Raw genomic sequence first — 17,981 nt, forward strand, 5'->3', positions numbered from 1 at the left:
CCTGCCTCCTCCACCTTCACACCAGTCACTCTCATCCCCAAGTCCCCACCCGGCACCTTCCAGCACATTCCAAATGCACTACAGGCTCTTGCCTCCTCTTGCCCTCTCGTTCAGTACCGACACCACTCGGCGAGCAGAGCTGAGGCTGACAGATGAGGATGTGGCTGGACGGTAGAGCCACGATCACGGTGAAGCCCACCCACCACACCACAGGCCATGACATGTGAAGCAAACCCCACTGCAACCCCTTTAATCAGCCAGCCCGAAATAAGCCTCAGGTGCCACGCGGGAAGTTGTGAGCCCAGCTGTGATCAGGCCCCCTCCTTTCCCACTGCACCCTCCCCCCCAGCCCGTGCTCTCTCTCTTTCTGGGAGGATTGAGCAGGTGACAGCATCCCTACATGAGCCTTCAAGGCTCCCCAGAAACAAGCAAACCCAAATCCCAGCCACCAGATTACTGTCCAAATTACAGAGGCGAAAAGCTCTCCCCCTCTTGTCTGAGTCCCAGCCTCCCCTGCCTACTGAGAATCAGCCCCGAGTGCTTGTAGCATGAATTCGCTGTTGGCTAGAGAGAGAAAAGATGGGAAGGTGATCTGTGCCACAGTCTCCATGATGAGGAAGACGCCACAACACACTCAGAAAGATGATGCCTCCCACCAAAAGGGAAGGAAGGCGCAGATGCGTGGGTGGTGGGAGCCACTGGGGGTTCAGGGTGCCCACAGACCCTCCGATGAAGGCAGTAAGTAGCATCGAGGAGATGCAGGTGTGGCCCACTCCTCCCCTGAAGTTCAGAACATCTGTCCACAGGGAATCTGGGCAGAACACAAAGGGCCAGAGCCCTGCACACACTCGGGGACCTGCATCCATGGCAGCTCAAGTTACACACCCATCCCTCTCTGAGAGAATCTCAGAAAGGAAAGCAGTACCTTGTTGAGAATCATATTTTTTTAAAACAGCTTTCGCATTATTTTGTTAAAATAGGATTTCTTCATCTTTCGGAGGGAGTTTTGGGCACCTCTGAGAACTAATGAAAACCACAGACCCTTCCCTGCCATCCCCAAATGTACCCACAACATCATACGTGATTTCCTTGCGAGTTCATAGACCTCCTGAAGTCCTGGGTCAGGAAGGCCCATCTCAGATCTAACAGCATCCTTAAGGGGAAAGGAGGGTAAAGTTTTGCAGCCCCATTTTACAGATGTGGAAACCAAGGAGCTAGTTTAGTACCTGGGGTAACACAGTTACCCAAGGATACAACTGGGATGAAAACTTGCTCCCCAAATCAGAACAATTTCCTTAAAGTTTGCCCATGGACTCAAGGCCTGCCTCAGTTCCTCTGGTCCTCTGCGGCTGCAGAAAGAAAGAGCTTATGCAGGCCCAGCCCGTGTCTCGTGTCTTCTCTGCCAGCTCTTGACCTGACCCTCTATTCCACCCCTCAGGCCCCTAGTCAAGCGCAGAAGCAGGACCTCCTGGCTTCCTCTGCCTCCCAATCCCCTTGCAGCAGGGTGACCGTCATATTCCGGGGTGAGGAGTGGTGCCCGTCTCCAATTGGAGGACTTGAAAGACTAGAGAAAAGTCACAGCCAGGCTCGGTTTCGTCAGGACATCGGGACCAAACTGCCTCTCCCCCTGCTCCCCGCCACCAAAGCACGGAGCTCTGGAACCACCCACGGCCACTCTCCGCCTCTCTCCAGCAAGTACTTCTAGCATCATGGGAAAAGTGAGCGTGTGGAGGTGAAAGAGAAATGGAGGGTTCAGCAGGGAGCAGAAATAGAAAGAGAGGGGAAAGCAGGTTGGGTGAAGGGAGAGGAAGAAGCAGGAGAAGGTGGAAGGAAGGAGGCCAGTGGAGGTGGAAACTGAGGGAGGGAGAGAAAGGCACGGGACAAACAGGCGAAGGGAGGGAGGAGGTAGACCAGAAGGCCAGGCTCTGAGGGCCCAAGAGAGGCTCCTCATCTTCATTTCCAGAATGAAAAAGGAGTGTTTCTTGGGAAAATCTGCTCTGCTTTCAAGTCCAGCCTCCTGGAGTGGCCCAGAATCTTCCAGAAAACTTTCCTATGCTCTAGATCAAAAGCCCCCTTAGCACAGGCTCTGATCAGGTTCTTCAGGGGTGACGACATTCCAGAACATTCCCCGGCATTGGACATCACCCTTTGTTCTTTCAAACACCAGTGGCAGGAACACGTGCTCAAGGACAGGATCCACCCGGTGTCTAAGCAGAGAGCCCCCCGCACCGCCCCATCGACTCAAGACGCCGGACCCCCGCCCTCTAGTCCATGCTTTGCCCAGCCAGGTCCACAGACCATGGTGGAAGATTCTAGGAATTCCCCTCTCTCCCCTTCCCAATCTTGCCTTGGGAGCTGGAATCAGGGCCCTGAAGCCTCCAGTACCCCAGCTGGCATTCACTGACTCCTAGAGGAGGAGCCAGAAAAAGGATTGTTTTAGCAGGTGGAAGTGATTCAAAAGGAAAAATAAAGAAAGAAATGTATCAGTAATGACTCCCTGGACTGTAGTCAGAATGGGAAGTGAGGGAGAGAGAAGAGGCAGGAGGGGTGGGAGGAGGAGCTCGAGAAGACAAAGGGCAGGCCCCGGGGCTGCTCACTGGCCATGAGGTCAGTGTGTGCATGCGCAGACCCGGGCCCCGGGCAGCCGGCTGAAGGGACACCGGGTGCAGCATCATCTGGCTTCCCCGCGGTCACAGCGCCGGCGGGTCTGACCTCAAGCAAGAGGCTCGGCAAGGCGGACACTTACACACAGATGTCTTCTGGCTGTTGTCTTTGCTGGGCATCAGCTTCACGCCTCGAGACTTCAACTCAATTTGCTTCTTGACTAGAAAAGAGGTGAACGAAAGAAAAATCAGGTTAAGTTTTCATCTGGGACTGGGGATAGGTCCCTCTCTTAGCTTGGGACATTCCCTGGTGGGTGGCATTCAGAAGCCCCTCTCTGCAGATATGCCAAGGGTAGGGCTCAAGTGCAGCAGGGTCTCAAACATGGAAGAAGAGGTGCTATAGAGGCTGGCACTCTAGGGGAGGCAGCCAGGGTGATCTACCTGCAAACTGGTAGTGAGCATTGACGCGGGAAGCCCTGCAGTCTGCCCTGTGTAGCTCTGCTCATCTGATCCAGTCTGACCAATTTCTGAACCAGCCCTGGCCAGGTGTGACACTGGATTAGGTCCCCAAGTTGTCACCCTCGCTGTATCCACACCCGTTGCAATGTGACTGTAGTCCTTCCTGCTAAAGAGGTGGAGTGTAGTTCATCACCCCGTGACCTTGGGTTTGGTCATTAGGGAGGCCTTGACATGTCCAAAGACTTGTAGGGTACCTGACAGATTAGGCATGCCGACTTGAATCTCAGCCATCACTGGGAGGAGACATGGGTGGCCCCAGGAGAATGAGAATATGAGGAGCAGAGCCAATCTGCCTGGCCAAGCCCAGCCCATACCAGCCAACCTTGTGGGCAGAGGCAGCTGAGTCTGGGAGGTCACTGGGGACGGTTCCTGGCACAGGTGGTGGCATGATGGATTGAATTGGTTTTGATCAAATACTGAGTCCAGTCCATAGCTCATCAGGACTTGGCCAAATAGCACACAAATAGCCCCAGAGCTAGAACTCCACAATTTCAAAGGTCATTCCTCTGAATCCATCAATCTCCTTTGGGTCTCGGTATCCCTGTGGACCCAAGGTATTTTACTGGTTTCCCAGGGCTTCATCCTGTCTCTGATTATATGGCTTGGTTTTCTGCTGAATCCCATACAGCCCCCGCCAGCCAGCTCAGCTCTGCTCTGACTGGTACCAGCAGTGGTAACAACCGCGGCTGTCACTTCCTACGTACCAGGCCCTGACTGAGGACCTTAGAACTTAAATCAGCATCACTGACCTCTCTCTTTCTCTTGCACCCATACATGATCTATCAGCAAACTTCCAGATATATCCCCAATGCAGTCTGCACATCCGTCTCCCTGGTTCAGATCTCTGAGACTTTTCCTCTTGTTGCCATAGTCTTCCATCTTCCACGCTTGCCCCCGTCTAATCTATTCTCAACACGAGATCCAGAGGGATCTTGTTAAAACAGAAGTCAGGCCAAATTACATCTCTGCTCAAAACTCTTCAGGGACAACCCAACTCTTCTACAGTAAAAGCCAAAGTCTTTTAAAGGGCCTGCCTGGACTAATCGGCCCTCCCTGAGACCTCTCTGACCCCATCTTCCACCTCCATCAGTCTTCTCCGGCTGCAAGCGCCCCTCTGATGTTCCAATAATACAACAGCTGCTCGCCCCAGCCTGCCAGTTCCCTGGAAGGCTCTTCCCCAGATATCTTCATGACTTGCTCCCTTTTCTCCTTGAAGCCTCTGAAGCAAACACTACTTTCTTCTGGTGGCCTTCTTTGACCACTCACTTAAAACTATACCTCCAAACCCATCTCTCCCTATCCCTTTCCCTAAAGATAGGGACTTTATCCCTAACTTTCTATCATACATACCATTTTCTTAGTGGTTTTTGTCACTCTATGTTGCAATGTAAGCTCCATGAAGGCAGAGATTTCTATCTGTTTTGTTAATTGCTGTGTCCTCAATGCCTGGAACAGCGCCTTGTCCATACTGGGCCCTCAATAATCATTTCATTTGGTCTTTGTATGTTCAACAATCCTGACCGCTAGTTATTATATATACTGGATCAATCATAAAATTGGGGTGCACAGTGGTTTAAGTGACTTATTGTGGGTCACATAGCCAGGAGGCAGCTTTGCCCTTGGTGGGACCTCAGCATCTTCTCATGTGACATGTTCCCAAAGTTATCCCAAGGGCAAGGTCAACCTTCTTCAGCCTCGGCCCCCTCCCCAGCTCAGCCTTGGAGACTCAGGGATTCACTCTGCACCTGAGATAACACGGCAGTACGGGAACTAAAGCCCACGGTGGTCAGGCGTGCAGAGGGGGCCATCTCCCAGCAGCCTCCACCCCCCTGCTCATCCCTGCTCTGCGCATATTAAAAAGCTCCCCAAAGGATGGTATCCCAGCTAGCTGCTGTCTAAGCTGAATGCCTGATAAAATTCAGTTACTACCACGGAGTCACCGCTTCTCAACATGCATTCAAATTCTTTTTATAAATGTGCAGTACTCTCCATGTGTATCCAGCAGGAAAATTTCCAATGAACACTACCGTGGGTCCATTATCAAACAGAGCGTATTAGTAGGGAAACATGCATTATTCAAGCCTAGCTAATAACAGTGCAGCAGGGGGAAAATGTCCTCTGATTCAACATCCCTAAGAAAACAGGAGGGGCTCCCCAGGTGGCGCTAGTGGTAAAGAACCCGCCTGCCAATGCAGGAGACGTGGGAGGCGCAGGTTTGATCCCCAGGTAGGGAAGATCCCCTGGAGGAGGGCATGGCACTCCAGTATTCTTGCCTGGAGAATCCCATGGACAGAGGAGCCTGGTGGGCTACAGTCCACGGGGTCACAAAGAGTCGGACACGACTGAAGTGACTGAGAACGCACGCACACAGGAGAACAGAAGTGGTCCCACACTGGGCAGGGGTGGGGAGAGGGGTCTTCACGACAAGGGGCAGCCCGTCTGAGGGCAGATCTGCAGAGAGGGCTCAGCGTATTTGGTGAGGGAGGAGGAGGCAAGTCAGTCTTCCCAAGGCCCTAGTTTCAGGTTCTAGTGTCAGCTGGAGGAAGGGGAGCAGAAGGGAGCCAGTGCCCGAGGGTGCCTTTCCCAGGGCAAACGTTGCTTGAGTGTCCTTGTGGCTGCTGAAGGGGGGCCCTGAGATGCAGGCGGACATGAGGGGTGTTGAAGCAGGAGTCCTCTTGCTCTCCTCTCCAGGTTGCATTGAGGAGGCTCCTGCCCCTCCCCACCTGCAGGCCCCAGAGGGCAACCCATGTCCATTGTCTCTACTGCTCCTCTCCAAGAAAGGCTGTCCAGCTGGATACATCAGTGCTTCCAGTCACTGGGTGACGCCATCACCCCTCGCACCAGGAAGTAACTCCACCCTTCCTCTTGTGTGTCCTGCTACTCGCCACAGGATGGAGTTTGTTAAAGTGATGGCAAGAACCTGAAAAGCTGGAGAGAGCTCCTTATGCAAGCTTTGGGACCCTCTGCCCGTCTGAGCCAGGTCTGAGAGGCTGTGTCACCCCGCAGTCGGTGGGCCTCCCACGTAAGCTTGGGAAATGCAGGGGCCGCAGCTCTGTAGGCAGAGGTTCCTCACACCAACAATACAACCGCTCAGAAAAAGTATGTCCAGGCCCAGCTGGCCCTGGCCCAGGCTCTGGGGAGGTGGCGCCTACAGGTGGCCCAAGCCATCGCCAGAACTGAAGAATGGGTCAGGAAAGTGGCCTGGCTGGGGGATACCACTCGACAAGATCCACGTCAGCAGGGATCTTAGCCTCCAGAAAGCAACTCCATATGGTGGGGTCACAGTTTGGGGACAAGCCAAAGGAAGCAGGTGCACCCTGAATTATGGACAGCTAATCTGTCTCAGCCTGACCAAGTGCATGGTGGGTGACTGAATCAACTAGCTGGACAGGCTAGGGCAGACCTAGAGTGAAGGATCAGAGAACAAGGGTGCCCTTCTCTCTAGGTCTCCACTGCTGACAGACCGAATCAAAGCCCAAAGGCAAAACAGCAAGGACCTGGAGAATTTCTGGGGTGCATTTGGTCTTGTTCGAACAATCATTCGTTACAGCGCCCACTAGCGTAGCACCTATGACATTACGTTGAAGCCCTGGTCTCAAGAGGATTGTCATCATTGCTGAAATGGAGAGCAGGTGAGCCTGGAGCCGGCTCCTTGGTCCCAGCGAGACTTGAGCGCACAGCCCCAGTGCACCTATGCATGCCACACATCCACGCACATCCGTGTCTACAACCAGCATACCTACGAGAACACCTCTGTGATCCTGCGTGTGCATGGCTACCAACATTCACATACAAATACAATTCACACTTAGACCTGTGTCTGTGCTGTATGTGAACAGGGTCAGGGCTCCCAAGAGAAAAGTGCTGGCGCTAACTGGTTGATGGAAAGCTTAGTAGTACATTCATCTCCTCTGAGTGATAATGACTGCAGGAGACTGCCAGGCTGCTCCATTCATCCTTTATATTCTGGTTAATTACTAGACATTTTTCTCGCTGTTGTAAAGGTTAGCGGGACACATGGTACACATTTAGCTAGAAGAATCTGGCAATACGAATGCCTCTCTAGTCTGCAGCATCAGTTATTGGGCTGAACTAGTGGGAGACAAGGACCTGCTGGGGAAGGAGACAGGGGAGGGTGGCCTAATCTGCCACCACGGCTCTAGGAACCCAGAAGTACATGGAATATATGGCTTCTCATTCCAGCACATTCAGACTTCCCTCCACAACAGTGAGCCCCTGCACTTGCCTGACCATTCGCCTTTCCCCAGCACCTGGCTGTCCTGCTGGCTGGTCCATCCCTTCATCCACACTAAATCCAGCCCATTCAACCGCAGAAAATTTCTCCAATGTGTATCCTTTCTATTGTCGAAGCCCCTCTTGCCCTAAACACATCCTTTTCTGCTTGGTTTGTGTTCACTGAGTCACTGGCTCTAGCCCGTCCTAAAAAAGGTTACTTAAAGATGGAAATCTGAGACTCCCCTGGTGGTCCAGTGGCTAAGACTTTGTGCTCTCAATGCAGGGGACCTGGGTTCGATCCCTAGTCAGGGAACTAGATCCCACGTGCAACAACCAAGAGTTCCCACGCGTCAGCTAAAGCTCCTGTGTGCTGCAACCGAGACCCGGCATAACCAAATAAACAAACAAACAAACATAAAAAAAATGTGGCCTGCCGAAAGGCCATAACTCTTTAGAAAATGGAAATCTGATCAGCACTTTGGAAACTTGGGTGTGCATCCTGTGTTCTACCTCTCCCCTCTCACTGAGGGCCTGCCTTGCTGCCTGGCCACCAGTGCCCTGCAGAAATGCTTTCAGGACTCACTGTCCTTTGCTAGAGAAAGCCAGGGTCTGGCACACTGGCTCTTCATCTCACTGAGGTTCATGCCAAAGATACAAGATTTGGTGAAGATGCTGCTGCTGCTGCTAAGTCACTTCAGTCGTGTCCGACTCTGTGTGACCCCATAGACGGAAGCCCACCAGGCTCCCCCTTCCCTGGGATTCTCCAGGCAAGAACACTGGAGTGGGTTGCCATTTCCTTCTCCAATGTGTGAAAGTGAAAAGTGAAAGTGAAGTCGCTCAGTCGTGTCCGACCCTTAGCGACCCCACAGACTGCAGCCCACCAGGCTCCTCCATCTGTGGGATTTTCTAGGCAAGAGTACTGGAGTGGCTTGCCATTGCCTTCTCCGTTGGTGAAGATACCTAAGGCTTAATGCTTCAAGGTGTAGACCTTCTAGCAGATGGGGAAATCCTTACTATGAAGAGGAACAGTGGGAAGAGGAATGATTACAGAACAGGGCTGGGGACACCTCAAAGTAACAAAAGATGAGGTATCTGTTGCCAGGTCAACTGACTTAAAGGATAAATACAAAACTATCACATCAGACGTGATTGGGATGCTGCCAACACACACATGAAGAAGCTGGGATGGCACCACCAATGCGAGTGCATTGGCACGCTCGACTGCCGTGGAAGGCTTTGAGATTAGCAAAGGTGCTAATCCGGTGGAAATCAGGAAAGGTGTGATGCTGCGTGTGGACACTGTAACTGTTGGGCTAAAGCAGCAGCCCAAACCTGTGATAAACCCTGGAGAGACCGCTCCATTTGCCACAATTTCTACAAATGGAGGCAGAGACCAGCAACAGAATTTCTGATGCAACCACAGAGGTTCAGAGGGCGTGCTTACACGAGAGGAAGGAAAGCACTGAATGCTGAATTAGGGAACTGAAGGCACAAGAATTAAGGTGACCTCTCTCCCCACTTGACTGATACATCAAAAGTTAAGAAACGGGGATTCCAGGGCACTGCTGGTTTCCAATGTCCAGTCCATTATGTTCACTTTGGAAATTGCCAAAGCCCAGTGAGTCTTTGGTGATAATTACTGAAAATGCTCTCAGTACACTCACTTGAAATAGGATGAAAGTTGACTTTGGGGTGATAACAGCCCAGGCTCCACGTTGGGCTGGCCATCAGTGCCCTGCAGAAATGCTTTCAGGACTCACTGTCCTTTGCTAGATCAAGCCAGGGTCTAGCACACTGGCTCTTCATCTCACTAAGATTAATGCCAGAGATACAAAATTTGGTGAAGATGCAAGTGAACTCTTAGTTGTTGCATGTGGGATCTAGTTCCCTGACTAGGGATCGAACCCAGGCCCTCTGCATTGAGAGTGTAGAGTCTTAGCACTGGACCACCAGTGCAGTACCAGATTTCCATTTTTAAGTAATGAAGATCATGGCATCCGGTCCCATCACTTCACGGCAAACAGATGAGGAAACAAGGGAAACACTGACAGACTTTACTTTCTTGGGCTCCAAAATCACTGCAGATGGTGACTGCAGCTGTGAAATTAACAGCCTCTTGCTTCTTGGAAGAAAAACTATGACCAACCTAGACAGCATATTAAAAAGTAGAGACATCACTTTGCCAACAAAGAAAGATATGTCTAGTCAAAGCTATGGTTTTTCCAGTAGCCATATATGGATGTGAGAGTTGGACCATAAAGAAAGCTGAGCACTGAAGAATTGATGCTTTTGAAATATATTGAAGAAGACTCTTGTGAGTCCCTTGGATAGCAAGGAGATCAAACCAGTCAATCTTAAGGAATTCAGTCCTGAATACTCATTGGAAGGACTGATGCTGAAGCAGAATCTCCAATACTTTGGCCACCTGATGCAAAGAACTGACTCATTAGAAAAGACCCTATGCTGGGAAAGATTGAAGGCAGGAGGAGAAGGGGACGACAGAGGATGAGATGGTTGGATGGTATCATTGACTCAACGGACATGAGTTTGAGCAAGCTCCAGAAGTTGGTGATGGATAGGGTAGCCTGGTGTGCTGCAGTCCATGGGGTCACAAAGAGTTGGACATGACTGAGCAACTGAACTGAACTGAACTGAAGCTCCAAGTTTTGGTGTCACAGAATGAACCCACAAAGCTGCTGCTACTGATGGAACAGTATTTGCAAAAGTGAGCTGAACCCTCAGTCTTTAAGATGTTTTGCTTCATGGCCGAGGAAAAGGTGGAGAGGTTATTGTGACCAAAGGTGATGGCACAGTCTTGCAAGGAAAAGGTAGCAATATCCAAATTGAGAAACATATTTAAAGACTCATTGAGCATTTAGAATGTTACTAATAGTGACCAGGAAAAAGAAAAACTAAAGAACATCTGGCAAAACTTCAGATGGAGTAACTCTGCTGAAGATTGCTGGGACAAGCGACGTGGAAGAGGGTGAAAATAGTCCCAGATGCTCTGAATGCTGCAAGAGCTGCTGTTGACAAAGGCATCACCTGGGTGCTTTGCTTCAGTGCATTCCAGGCTTGGATCCACTGCTCCAGCTAAATGAAGAGCAAAAAACTGGTATCGAAATCATTGAAAGGTCCCTCAAAACTGGCAATGACCACTGCTAAGAATGCAGGTGCTGAAGGATAATGGATAGTTGAGAAATTTTTGCAGATTTCCTCCGAAGCTGGGTGATTTTTAAAATATGGTGGGAAAAGGAATCATCAACCCAACTTAGATTGTAAGTAGTGCTCTGTTGGGAGCTGCCAGTTCAGTTTCTTGGTTAACACGCAAAACTCACCATGCTGCTGGAACTCCTAAAGTAGAGAAGGACTCTGGCATAGTAGAAGGGGGACAGCATCAGGGGTGGCCCACGGTTTATGGGTTGCAGTGTAAGAGGGGACATGTTCTAATTCCTAGGGGAGTGCTTAGATATTTTTTTAAAAATCTTATTTTATATCGGAGTATAATTAACAATGCTATGTTAGTTTCAGGTGTACAGCAAAGTGACTGTTACACACGTACATGTATCTAACCCCAACCCTATTCAGTAGCACAGGGAACTCTGCTCAATACTCTGTAATAAGATAAATGGGAAAAGAACTTGAAAAAGAATAGATGAATGCCTTGCTATTAATAATGGGCTGTGCAGCCATCTCCATGAGTAACTTTCCAGAAGTCAGCTGGAGGAGATGACCGGAAGATGGATGTTTAAGGGAATCACTATGGCCATGGTTATTGCTTTTAGTCGCCTTTGTGATGCTGTCGTTTCTCCCTGGGACATCCTTTCTCCTCTTTTCTTCTTGGCTCCATCTCGCTCAGAGGTTACCTTCTCTCTGTCTCCACATCCCAGGGAGAAGTCAGTGCCCTCTCCAGGCTTCACCTGGACCTCTGCTGAAACCCTCATTACATGGCCCCATCAGATCTGGTTCTAGCAATCTGCCACATGGACTCCTATGTCTGCATCCTGGGGCAGACACAGAGCCAGGCACATAGAAGGTTTCCAAAACGAGTTTGATGGCTGAGCGGATAAACGACCCACTGTTAACAGAATTTGTACTTTGAATTCATTTCTGGAAAAAGGAAGGGATGACACTTGAAGCCTGGTGAGGTGAGGGGGTGTCACAAGTGTGTTCACACTCACTTTTCAGTTTAGGCTCACTATTGACTGAACTCAGGAGCTTGGCTTTGTGAGTACTCAGCCCCCGGGATCCTGAGATTCATGCTGAGGACCCCAGAGGCCTAAACTTGGAAATGAAGCCACTGAGGGTTCGGCAGCAGTTCAGAGGGCCGACAAGAATAAAGCAAATAAGTCGGAGCTTGGACCGCGGGGTGCCTGAGGCACTGGCCCAGGACAGTGGATGAGTCACAGGTAAAAACTCAATGTGTTCATGTGAAAATCAGAAGCTTCAGCTTGTTACCATAAAAAGCCTCCAGCACCTCAGTAAATGCCAATTGTTCTCAAATGGAAATGTTGCTTGCGCAGACAATTGAGACTCAGCACAGGACGTCTAGAGAGCAGAAAATCTTCCAATCTCGCAGTCACTAGGGTGGACTTGAGAGAGGCAGTGGGAGGGACAGCGGGGCCAGGCTAGGATCTGGCTGCAGGGAGGTACAGTCACTTGAGGATTATCATCGGGTTAGAGCAGCAGCAAAGGGGACACGTGTGAAAAGGAGCCAGAGCTGACAGCTTGCTCTCATTGCTCAAGGGTTTCCCATATAACAGGGGTCAGGTGATGGATAGGGTAGGAAGCTTCAGTGCCTGCCAAGTGTCAGACATTTTACCAGGAGCTCCTTTAACTTCTAGTCGCCTTGTGGGGTTAAAATGAGTGCTCCCTCTTCAGATGAGGAAAGCAACAGTGAAGGGGGTTGCCTTCCCTCCAGGGTAGCCCCTCACCCCTTGTGATCAGTGGCCACTGGGGGCATTTAAGAAAGGTCCTTCTCACTGTCATTCCTTGTAGACTTTAAAAACCCAACAAAACAACCAAGGAAACAATGAGAAGGATGGAAATATTCCTCACCTGGAGACAGAGGATTTGATGACACAATATCAGTGCTCTTCCAGAACAGGAAGAATTTTATAGAACCTCAACTCTTGGGCTTGCCAAATACTTTAGGTAGAGGAACTTATTCTAACCTGCTTAGGTACATGCCTGCTACAAATAGGTCAAAGAGGGACTGCTCTAGGTGAAGCTGGGGTGGAAATTCTACCTGCTCAGCCCTTTGCAAAACAGCTGCGGGGAGAAGCCCATGGTCTCCAAGGAACCCACTTGGAAAGCTCATTCTTTTGCCCCTCTTCTCTCCTGTTGCACACATGAGAAGACTCACGCCTTAAGATGGGATTGGTGACCTCAGCCTCTACTTTGCCTGGAATCCTTTATATCTTTTTCTCTAGCCAAGACCCTTCTTCTCTGAGCTACAGATTGACGGAAGAGACAATTGTCTATCAGATAGTCTCCCAAACCCTGGCATCCCACACTACCTCAGAATCAATGTATCCCAAGCAAACTCCGTCCCCCATCTGCCTCTGTCAGGGACCATCTTGGTTAATATTGTCATTTATTTTACTCACTTACTCAAGCTAAAAACCTAAGATTGATCTCTGACTCATTCAGCTTCTTTCCCCCATCCCCTCTCACTCCCAAACCTGACACGTACTGAGTCCAGGGTGGTTGATCACAGAAGGATCTCTTCTGGTCTGTCTCCCCTTCTCCATCTCCACTGCTTCTGCCTAAACTATGGATCTCCATTGTCATCTTTTTAAAAAACAATTTTTTTTGGCCATGCCATGAGGCATGCAGGATCTTAGTTCCCCATTCAGGGTTCGAACTTGTTCCCCCTGCATTGGGAGCGCAGAGTCTTCACCACTGGACCACCAGGTGAATCCTTGTCAACTTCTCATCCTCCAAAAACTTGTATCTGTCTCCCAATATTTTCATTCTAGAGCAAAGATTTTTAAAAAATGAAAATGTGATCATGTCTCTGCTCTTGTTAAAACTTCTGATCACCTCTCACCACTTGGTAAAGAATTGACCTGCCAATGCAGGAGATGCAAGAGAAGTGGACTTGATCCCTGGGCCTGGAAGATCCCTAGAGTAGGATATGGCAACCCACTCCAGTAGTCTTGCCTGGAGAATCCCATGGACAGAGGAGCCTGGCGGGCTGCAGTCCATGGGGTCGTAAAGAGTCGGACACGACTGGGTGCTGAGCACGAGCACAAGCGCCACTCTGGGATGAAGCCCAGCTTCACGGCAGCTTTTGATGACATGATGTGACTGCCTACCTCACTTTCCAGCCTCACAACTCTAGCTTCCCGTCACAGCTCGTGACTGCAGACTTCACTCTAGGTCAGCAAATGTTTTCTGTAAAATGCCTCATCTCAGATGCAAACTACCTGACTCCGGCAGCACTCAAGCAGTCATAGAAAATTTGTCTATTAATGAGTGTAGCTGAGTTCCAATAACCTTTCATTTATGGACGCTAAAATTTGAATTTCATATAATTTTCATGTGTTATGAAATGTTCTTCAACTATTTAAAAATGTGGGAATTCCCCTGGTGGTCCAGTGGTTCAGACTCCATGCTTCCAATACAGGAAGTGTGGGTTTGATCGCTGGGTCAGGGAACTTAGATCCTGTGTGCCACGTGGTGTGGCCAGATTAAAAAGAAAAAAATTAAAAAGAAGTGTAAAACCCACTTTTACCTTGAAGACCACATGAAAACAAGCAGAGAGCTGAGTCTGGCCTGCAGGCTGCAGTTCGCGGACCTGTGCTGTAAACACAGATATCTGTGCTTCCGCAGACTTGGCACTTTCACACTGTCTTGCTTGAGCTCTACCTGGAAGGCTTCTTCCCACTGTCTGTCTGGCCTCTTTTTGAGACTCACACTTAAATCTGGCTTTCCTTAAGTGTCTCCGACAACATGAATTGCTCCTTTATCCACTCCCAGAACCTTTCATCAGGCCTCAGTTATAGCTCTTCTCATACGGCACAGAAGTTACAGGCTCATGTCTGCTCCTCTCTTTAACCTGCTCTCTTTGAGAGCAGAGACTGGTCTCGTCCTGTGGATCTTTCTGTGCTGTCTTGTGGCAGTGTCACGTGATAATGTCACAAGGGACACATTTCTGACAGTCACCACCTGACAGACACCATCTGACAGTCAGCTCCAGGCAGCACCAGCCTAGAACTCAGATCCTCTGCTACCACGTGGTTTTGGTTAGAATTGTGTGTGGCCACGAACAGCCCTAAATTCTGATGGGATAGAGACAAGAAGGGAATGTGCTGGGTTGTAGGTGAGTTACATTTATTTATTTTAAGTTTCTTGTTTGTTTCTCTGGGACAATACCTCCACTGATAACCAGAGTTGGGAATTACTGGGTCTGAAGTGCCCTTCATCCCTTGACATTCTAAGACCACAAAGCCGAGCACAGGTGGAGCTGGTCCAGTGCAGATGACTCCCTAGGCCCATTCTTCCGCCCTGTCCTGTGCCCTGGAGCTGGACCTCTGTGGACAGCCAGAGAACAAGGAAGCCTGCCAGTCCACTGGCCCGCCGCCTAGGGCACAGAGCGACCAGGGCAGGCCCTCTGTCCCCTTGCTCCTGGTTTCCCGTTGGGTTGGCAGATGGGAGGCACGGCAGATGTGACGGAGGGAAGGGCAAGCTCTGGTCAGTGACCCCGGGGCCCCTCCTGCACTGGTTACGGACTGCAGGTCCAGACGAGCTTGGCGGGCGTTCAAACCTGGGCTCCAGCACGCTGTGGCTGACCGAGGGCCACCGTGGGGCCCTCTCTTGGCTCTCAGTCCTCGTCCGTAAGATGGGCTAATGGTAGTACCTGCTTCATGCAGCTGCTGTTAGGACTGAATGAGCAAATACCTATTAAATGCCAAGTTCTTGAAACTCTGGTACACTTGTGCACACCAACGTGCAAATCCTGTTCCGGGCTGTGCTGTGGCAGGATAGGAGAGGACAGAGAGAGGATAAAAAAGCCTACTTTTGAGAAGTTCGTACCTAACACCATTTTTCAGATTGTGGGTTGCTCCTTGCTACAGACTTGTGAAATCGATTTAAAAGTTGCAACTAATACTAAAAATCGGAAAAGAAATTTTCATGGTGCATCATACTTACTAAGGGTAAATAGCACTTGGTGACATTTTCCTTTTAGGTCTATAGATATATATGTGTGTCGAGGTTGTAATGGAAAAAATGTATTTTTTTTATGGTGGGATGAGATTAACAAAACAAAGTTTAAAAGCTACCAGTCAAATAAGAAAAGTGAGGCAACCATAGCCCCATAGGATAAGGCCTTGTGATTTTGCAGAAAAACTCACATAGGCCTGTGAATGAATTTGAGCTTCATCACTGATATACTGAAAAAGCAGAGACATCACTCTGCCGACAAAGGTCTGTACAGTCAAAGCTATGGTTTTTTCAATAGTCATGTACGGATGAGAGAGCTGGACCATCATAAAGGCTGAGTGTCCAAGAAATGATGCTTTTGAACTGTGGTGCTGGAGAAGACTCTTGAGAGTCCCTTGAACAGCAAGGAGATCAAACCAGTCAATCCTAAAGGAAGTCAGTGCTGAATATTCATTGGAAGGACTGATGCTGAAGCTGAAGCTCCAATACTCTGGCCACCTGATGCAAAGAACCGACTCATTGCAAAAGACCCTGATGCTGGGAAAGGCTGAGGGCAGGAAGAGAAGGGGATGACAGAAGATGAGATGGTTGGATACTATCACTGACTCAATGGACATGAGTTTGAGCGAGCTCAGGGAGATGGAGAGGGACAGGGAAGACTGGCGTGCTGCGGTCCACGGGGTCACAGAGAGTCAGACAGGACTGAGAGGCCGAGCAGCAACAACTGAGGGTCTGTGTGCTTGGTGAGGTACACAAGCTCTCTGAGCCTCAGCTTCCTTCTGAGATACAGGGATTAAAAACACACTCATCACTGTGCTGAGGGGAGGATTAAAACTCACACAGTGCCCGGTGCAGGGCCTGGTACGTAGTACGCGCGCAATGGATGTGTGCTCGCGACCTTCTCGAGACTGCCTGGTCTGTGTTCTTGTTGCCTGTTGTCTGGCAGCAAACCCTAATCTATGACCACGACAAATGGGCCCTCAGAAACTTGACTTATATAAGAAGCACCTGGAGCCTCTTTAATCAGATGAAACAACAAGGTTCATTTCTGCTTTTCTGTTTTGGAAAATATGACAGAAAGAGCCAAAGAGGTGCTTCACTCCCACAAAGGCCCAACCTCAGGTGCAGGGAAAAAAAAAAAAAATGTCTGGAAGAAAGTTCTTGGAGCCAGGGTTTGTGAAGCTTGTCAAAGTTGGTTTCCTGTTTATTTTTTAAAAATAATTTCAAGGGAGTCCTGCTACCCAAGGCTAAGGATAAGGCTGTGCATAAAAGATTCAGATTCTAGAGGTAATGTTTCTGCTCCCAATGCTGATTTTATCTCAGTTCCCAGCCTGAAAGCCTGGCCCTGGTGGCCCCCGCTCGGCCGGTGCCACGCCTGGGGTGGGCAGGGTGCTCAGTGTTCAGGTGAAGCCTCAGAGCCTCCGAGGTGGGGCATGGAAAGACAGGCTGCCCTGTTCCTCCCCAGGAGTCGGGGCTCCCTCCTAACGGTGGTGTGGCCTTGATCACACACAGGCCTCTTCCATCAGGCCTGTGTCCTATGCACGCTGATTGATCCACATGCTCTCTCACTCCCAGTACAGCCCACTCTTTATCCCCAGGCCTCTTACAGGGCCTCTGCTTAATAGGTGGGCAATACAAATTCACATCGAATCAATCAGAACCAACTTCCATTTGTAATTGGTGATTGCTGTTGTTTAGTCACTACGTTGTGTCTGACTCTGTTGAGACCCCTTGGACTGTAGCCCACCAGGCTCCTCTGTCCATGGGATTTCCCAGGCAAGAATGCTGGAGTGGGTTGCCATTTCCCCCTTCAGGGGATCTTCCCCACCCAGGGATAGAACCTGCGTCTCCTACGTTGGCAGGCGGATTCGTTACCACTGAGCCACCAGTGTGTGTGTGCATGCTAAGCCGCTTTGGTAGCATCCCACTGTTTGCCACCCTATGTTTCTCTGACCATGAGATTATCCAGGCAAGAATACTGGAGTGGGTTGCCATGCCCTCCTCCAGGGGGTCTTCCGGACCCAGGGATCGAACTCAAGTCTGGGAAGCCCATAACTGGTGACAGCAATGGGTTAATGAGCAAGTTTGAAACCAACCCCTGCTGTTTGTCTCCATGGAGAAAGGTTGGATGTCTCCATGTCTCAAGGTTGAAAAAGAAGGTTGTTATCTATACCTACCATCCACCGGACTTTGGGATCTCCTCCAGGTGTGGAGGACTCCCTGCCTTAGGATTAATGCGCTCCTTTTTATAGGCAACTCTTCTCTCGGAGTTAGGAAATTCATCACGGATGGAGCAGAAATCTGCTTACCTGCAGTTTCCACCTGCCATTTTTGGTCTGATCTCTTGCCCCCAGACAGCTCTTCCCAGATTTGAGCATTTTAGCTGGAGAGCTCCCTAAAGTTTCGCCTGTCATTTGTCAAACATTTGTGTTCTACATGAAATGAATGAGAGGT

The 17,981-nt window shown here is 49.8% G+C and overlaps 1 protein-coding gene and 1 pseudogene across 1 annotated transcript in view; one reads left to right on the top strand and one right to left on the bottom strand.

Moving 5' to 3' along the window:
* CSMD2 (CUB and Sushi multiple domains 2) overlaps positions 1 to 17,981 on the bottom strand; it is a 695,284-nt gene that overhangs the window by 325,967 nt on the left and 351,336 nt on the right. The window contains exon 7 of the mRNA XM_088835123.1: positions 2,747 to 2,824. Coding sequence (XP_088691249.1) covers positions 2,747 to 2,824 — 78 coding nt within the window. The remainder of the gene's footprint in view (positions 1 to 2,746; positions 2,825 to 17,981) is intronic.
* LOC148777977 (60 kDa heat shock protein, mitochondrial pseudogene) lies at positions 10,099 to 15,213 on the top strand (annotated as a pseudogene).

This window comes from Moschus berezovskii, chromosome 4, assembly GCF_049115385.1.
Source record: "Moschus berezovskii isolate FMDL1 chromosome 4, NW_MosBer_1.0, whole genome shotgun sequence".
Classification (NCBI taxonomy): domain Eukaryota; kingdom Metazoa; phylum Chordata; class Mammalia; order Artiodactyla; family Moschidae; genus Moschus; species Moschus berezovskii.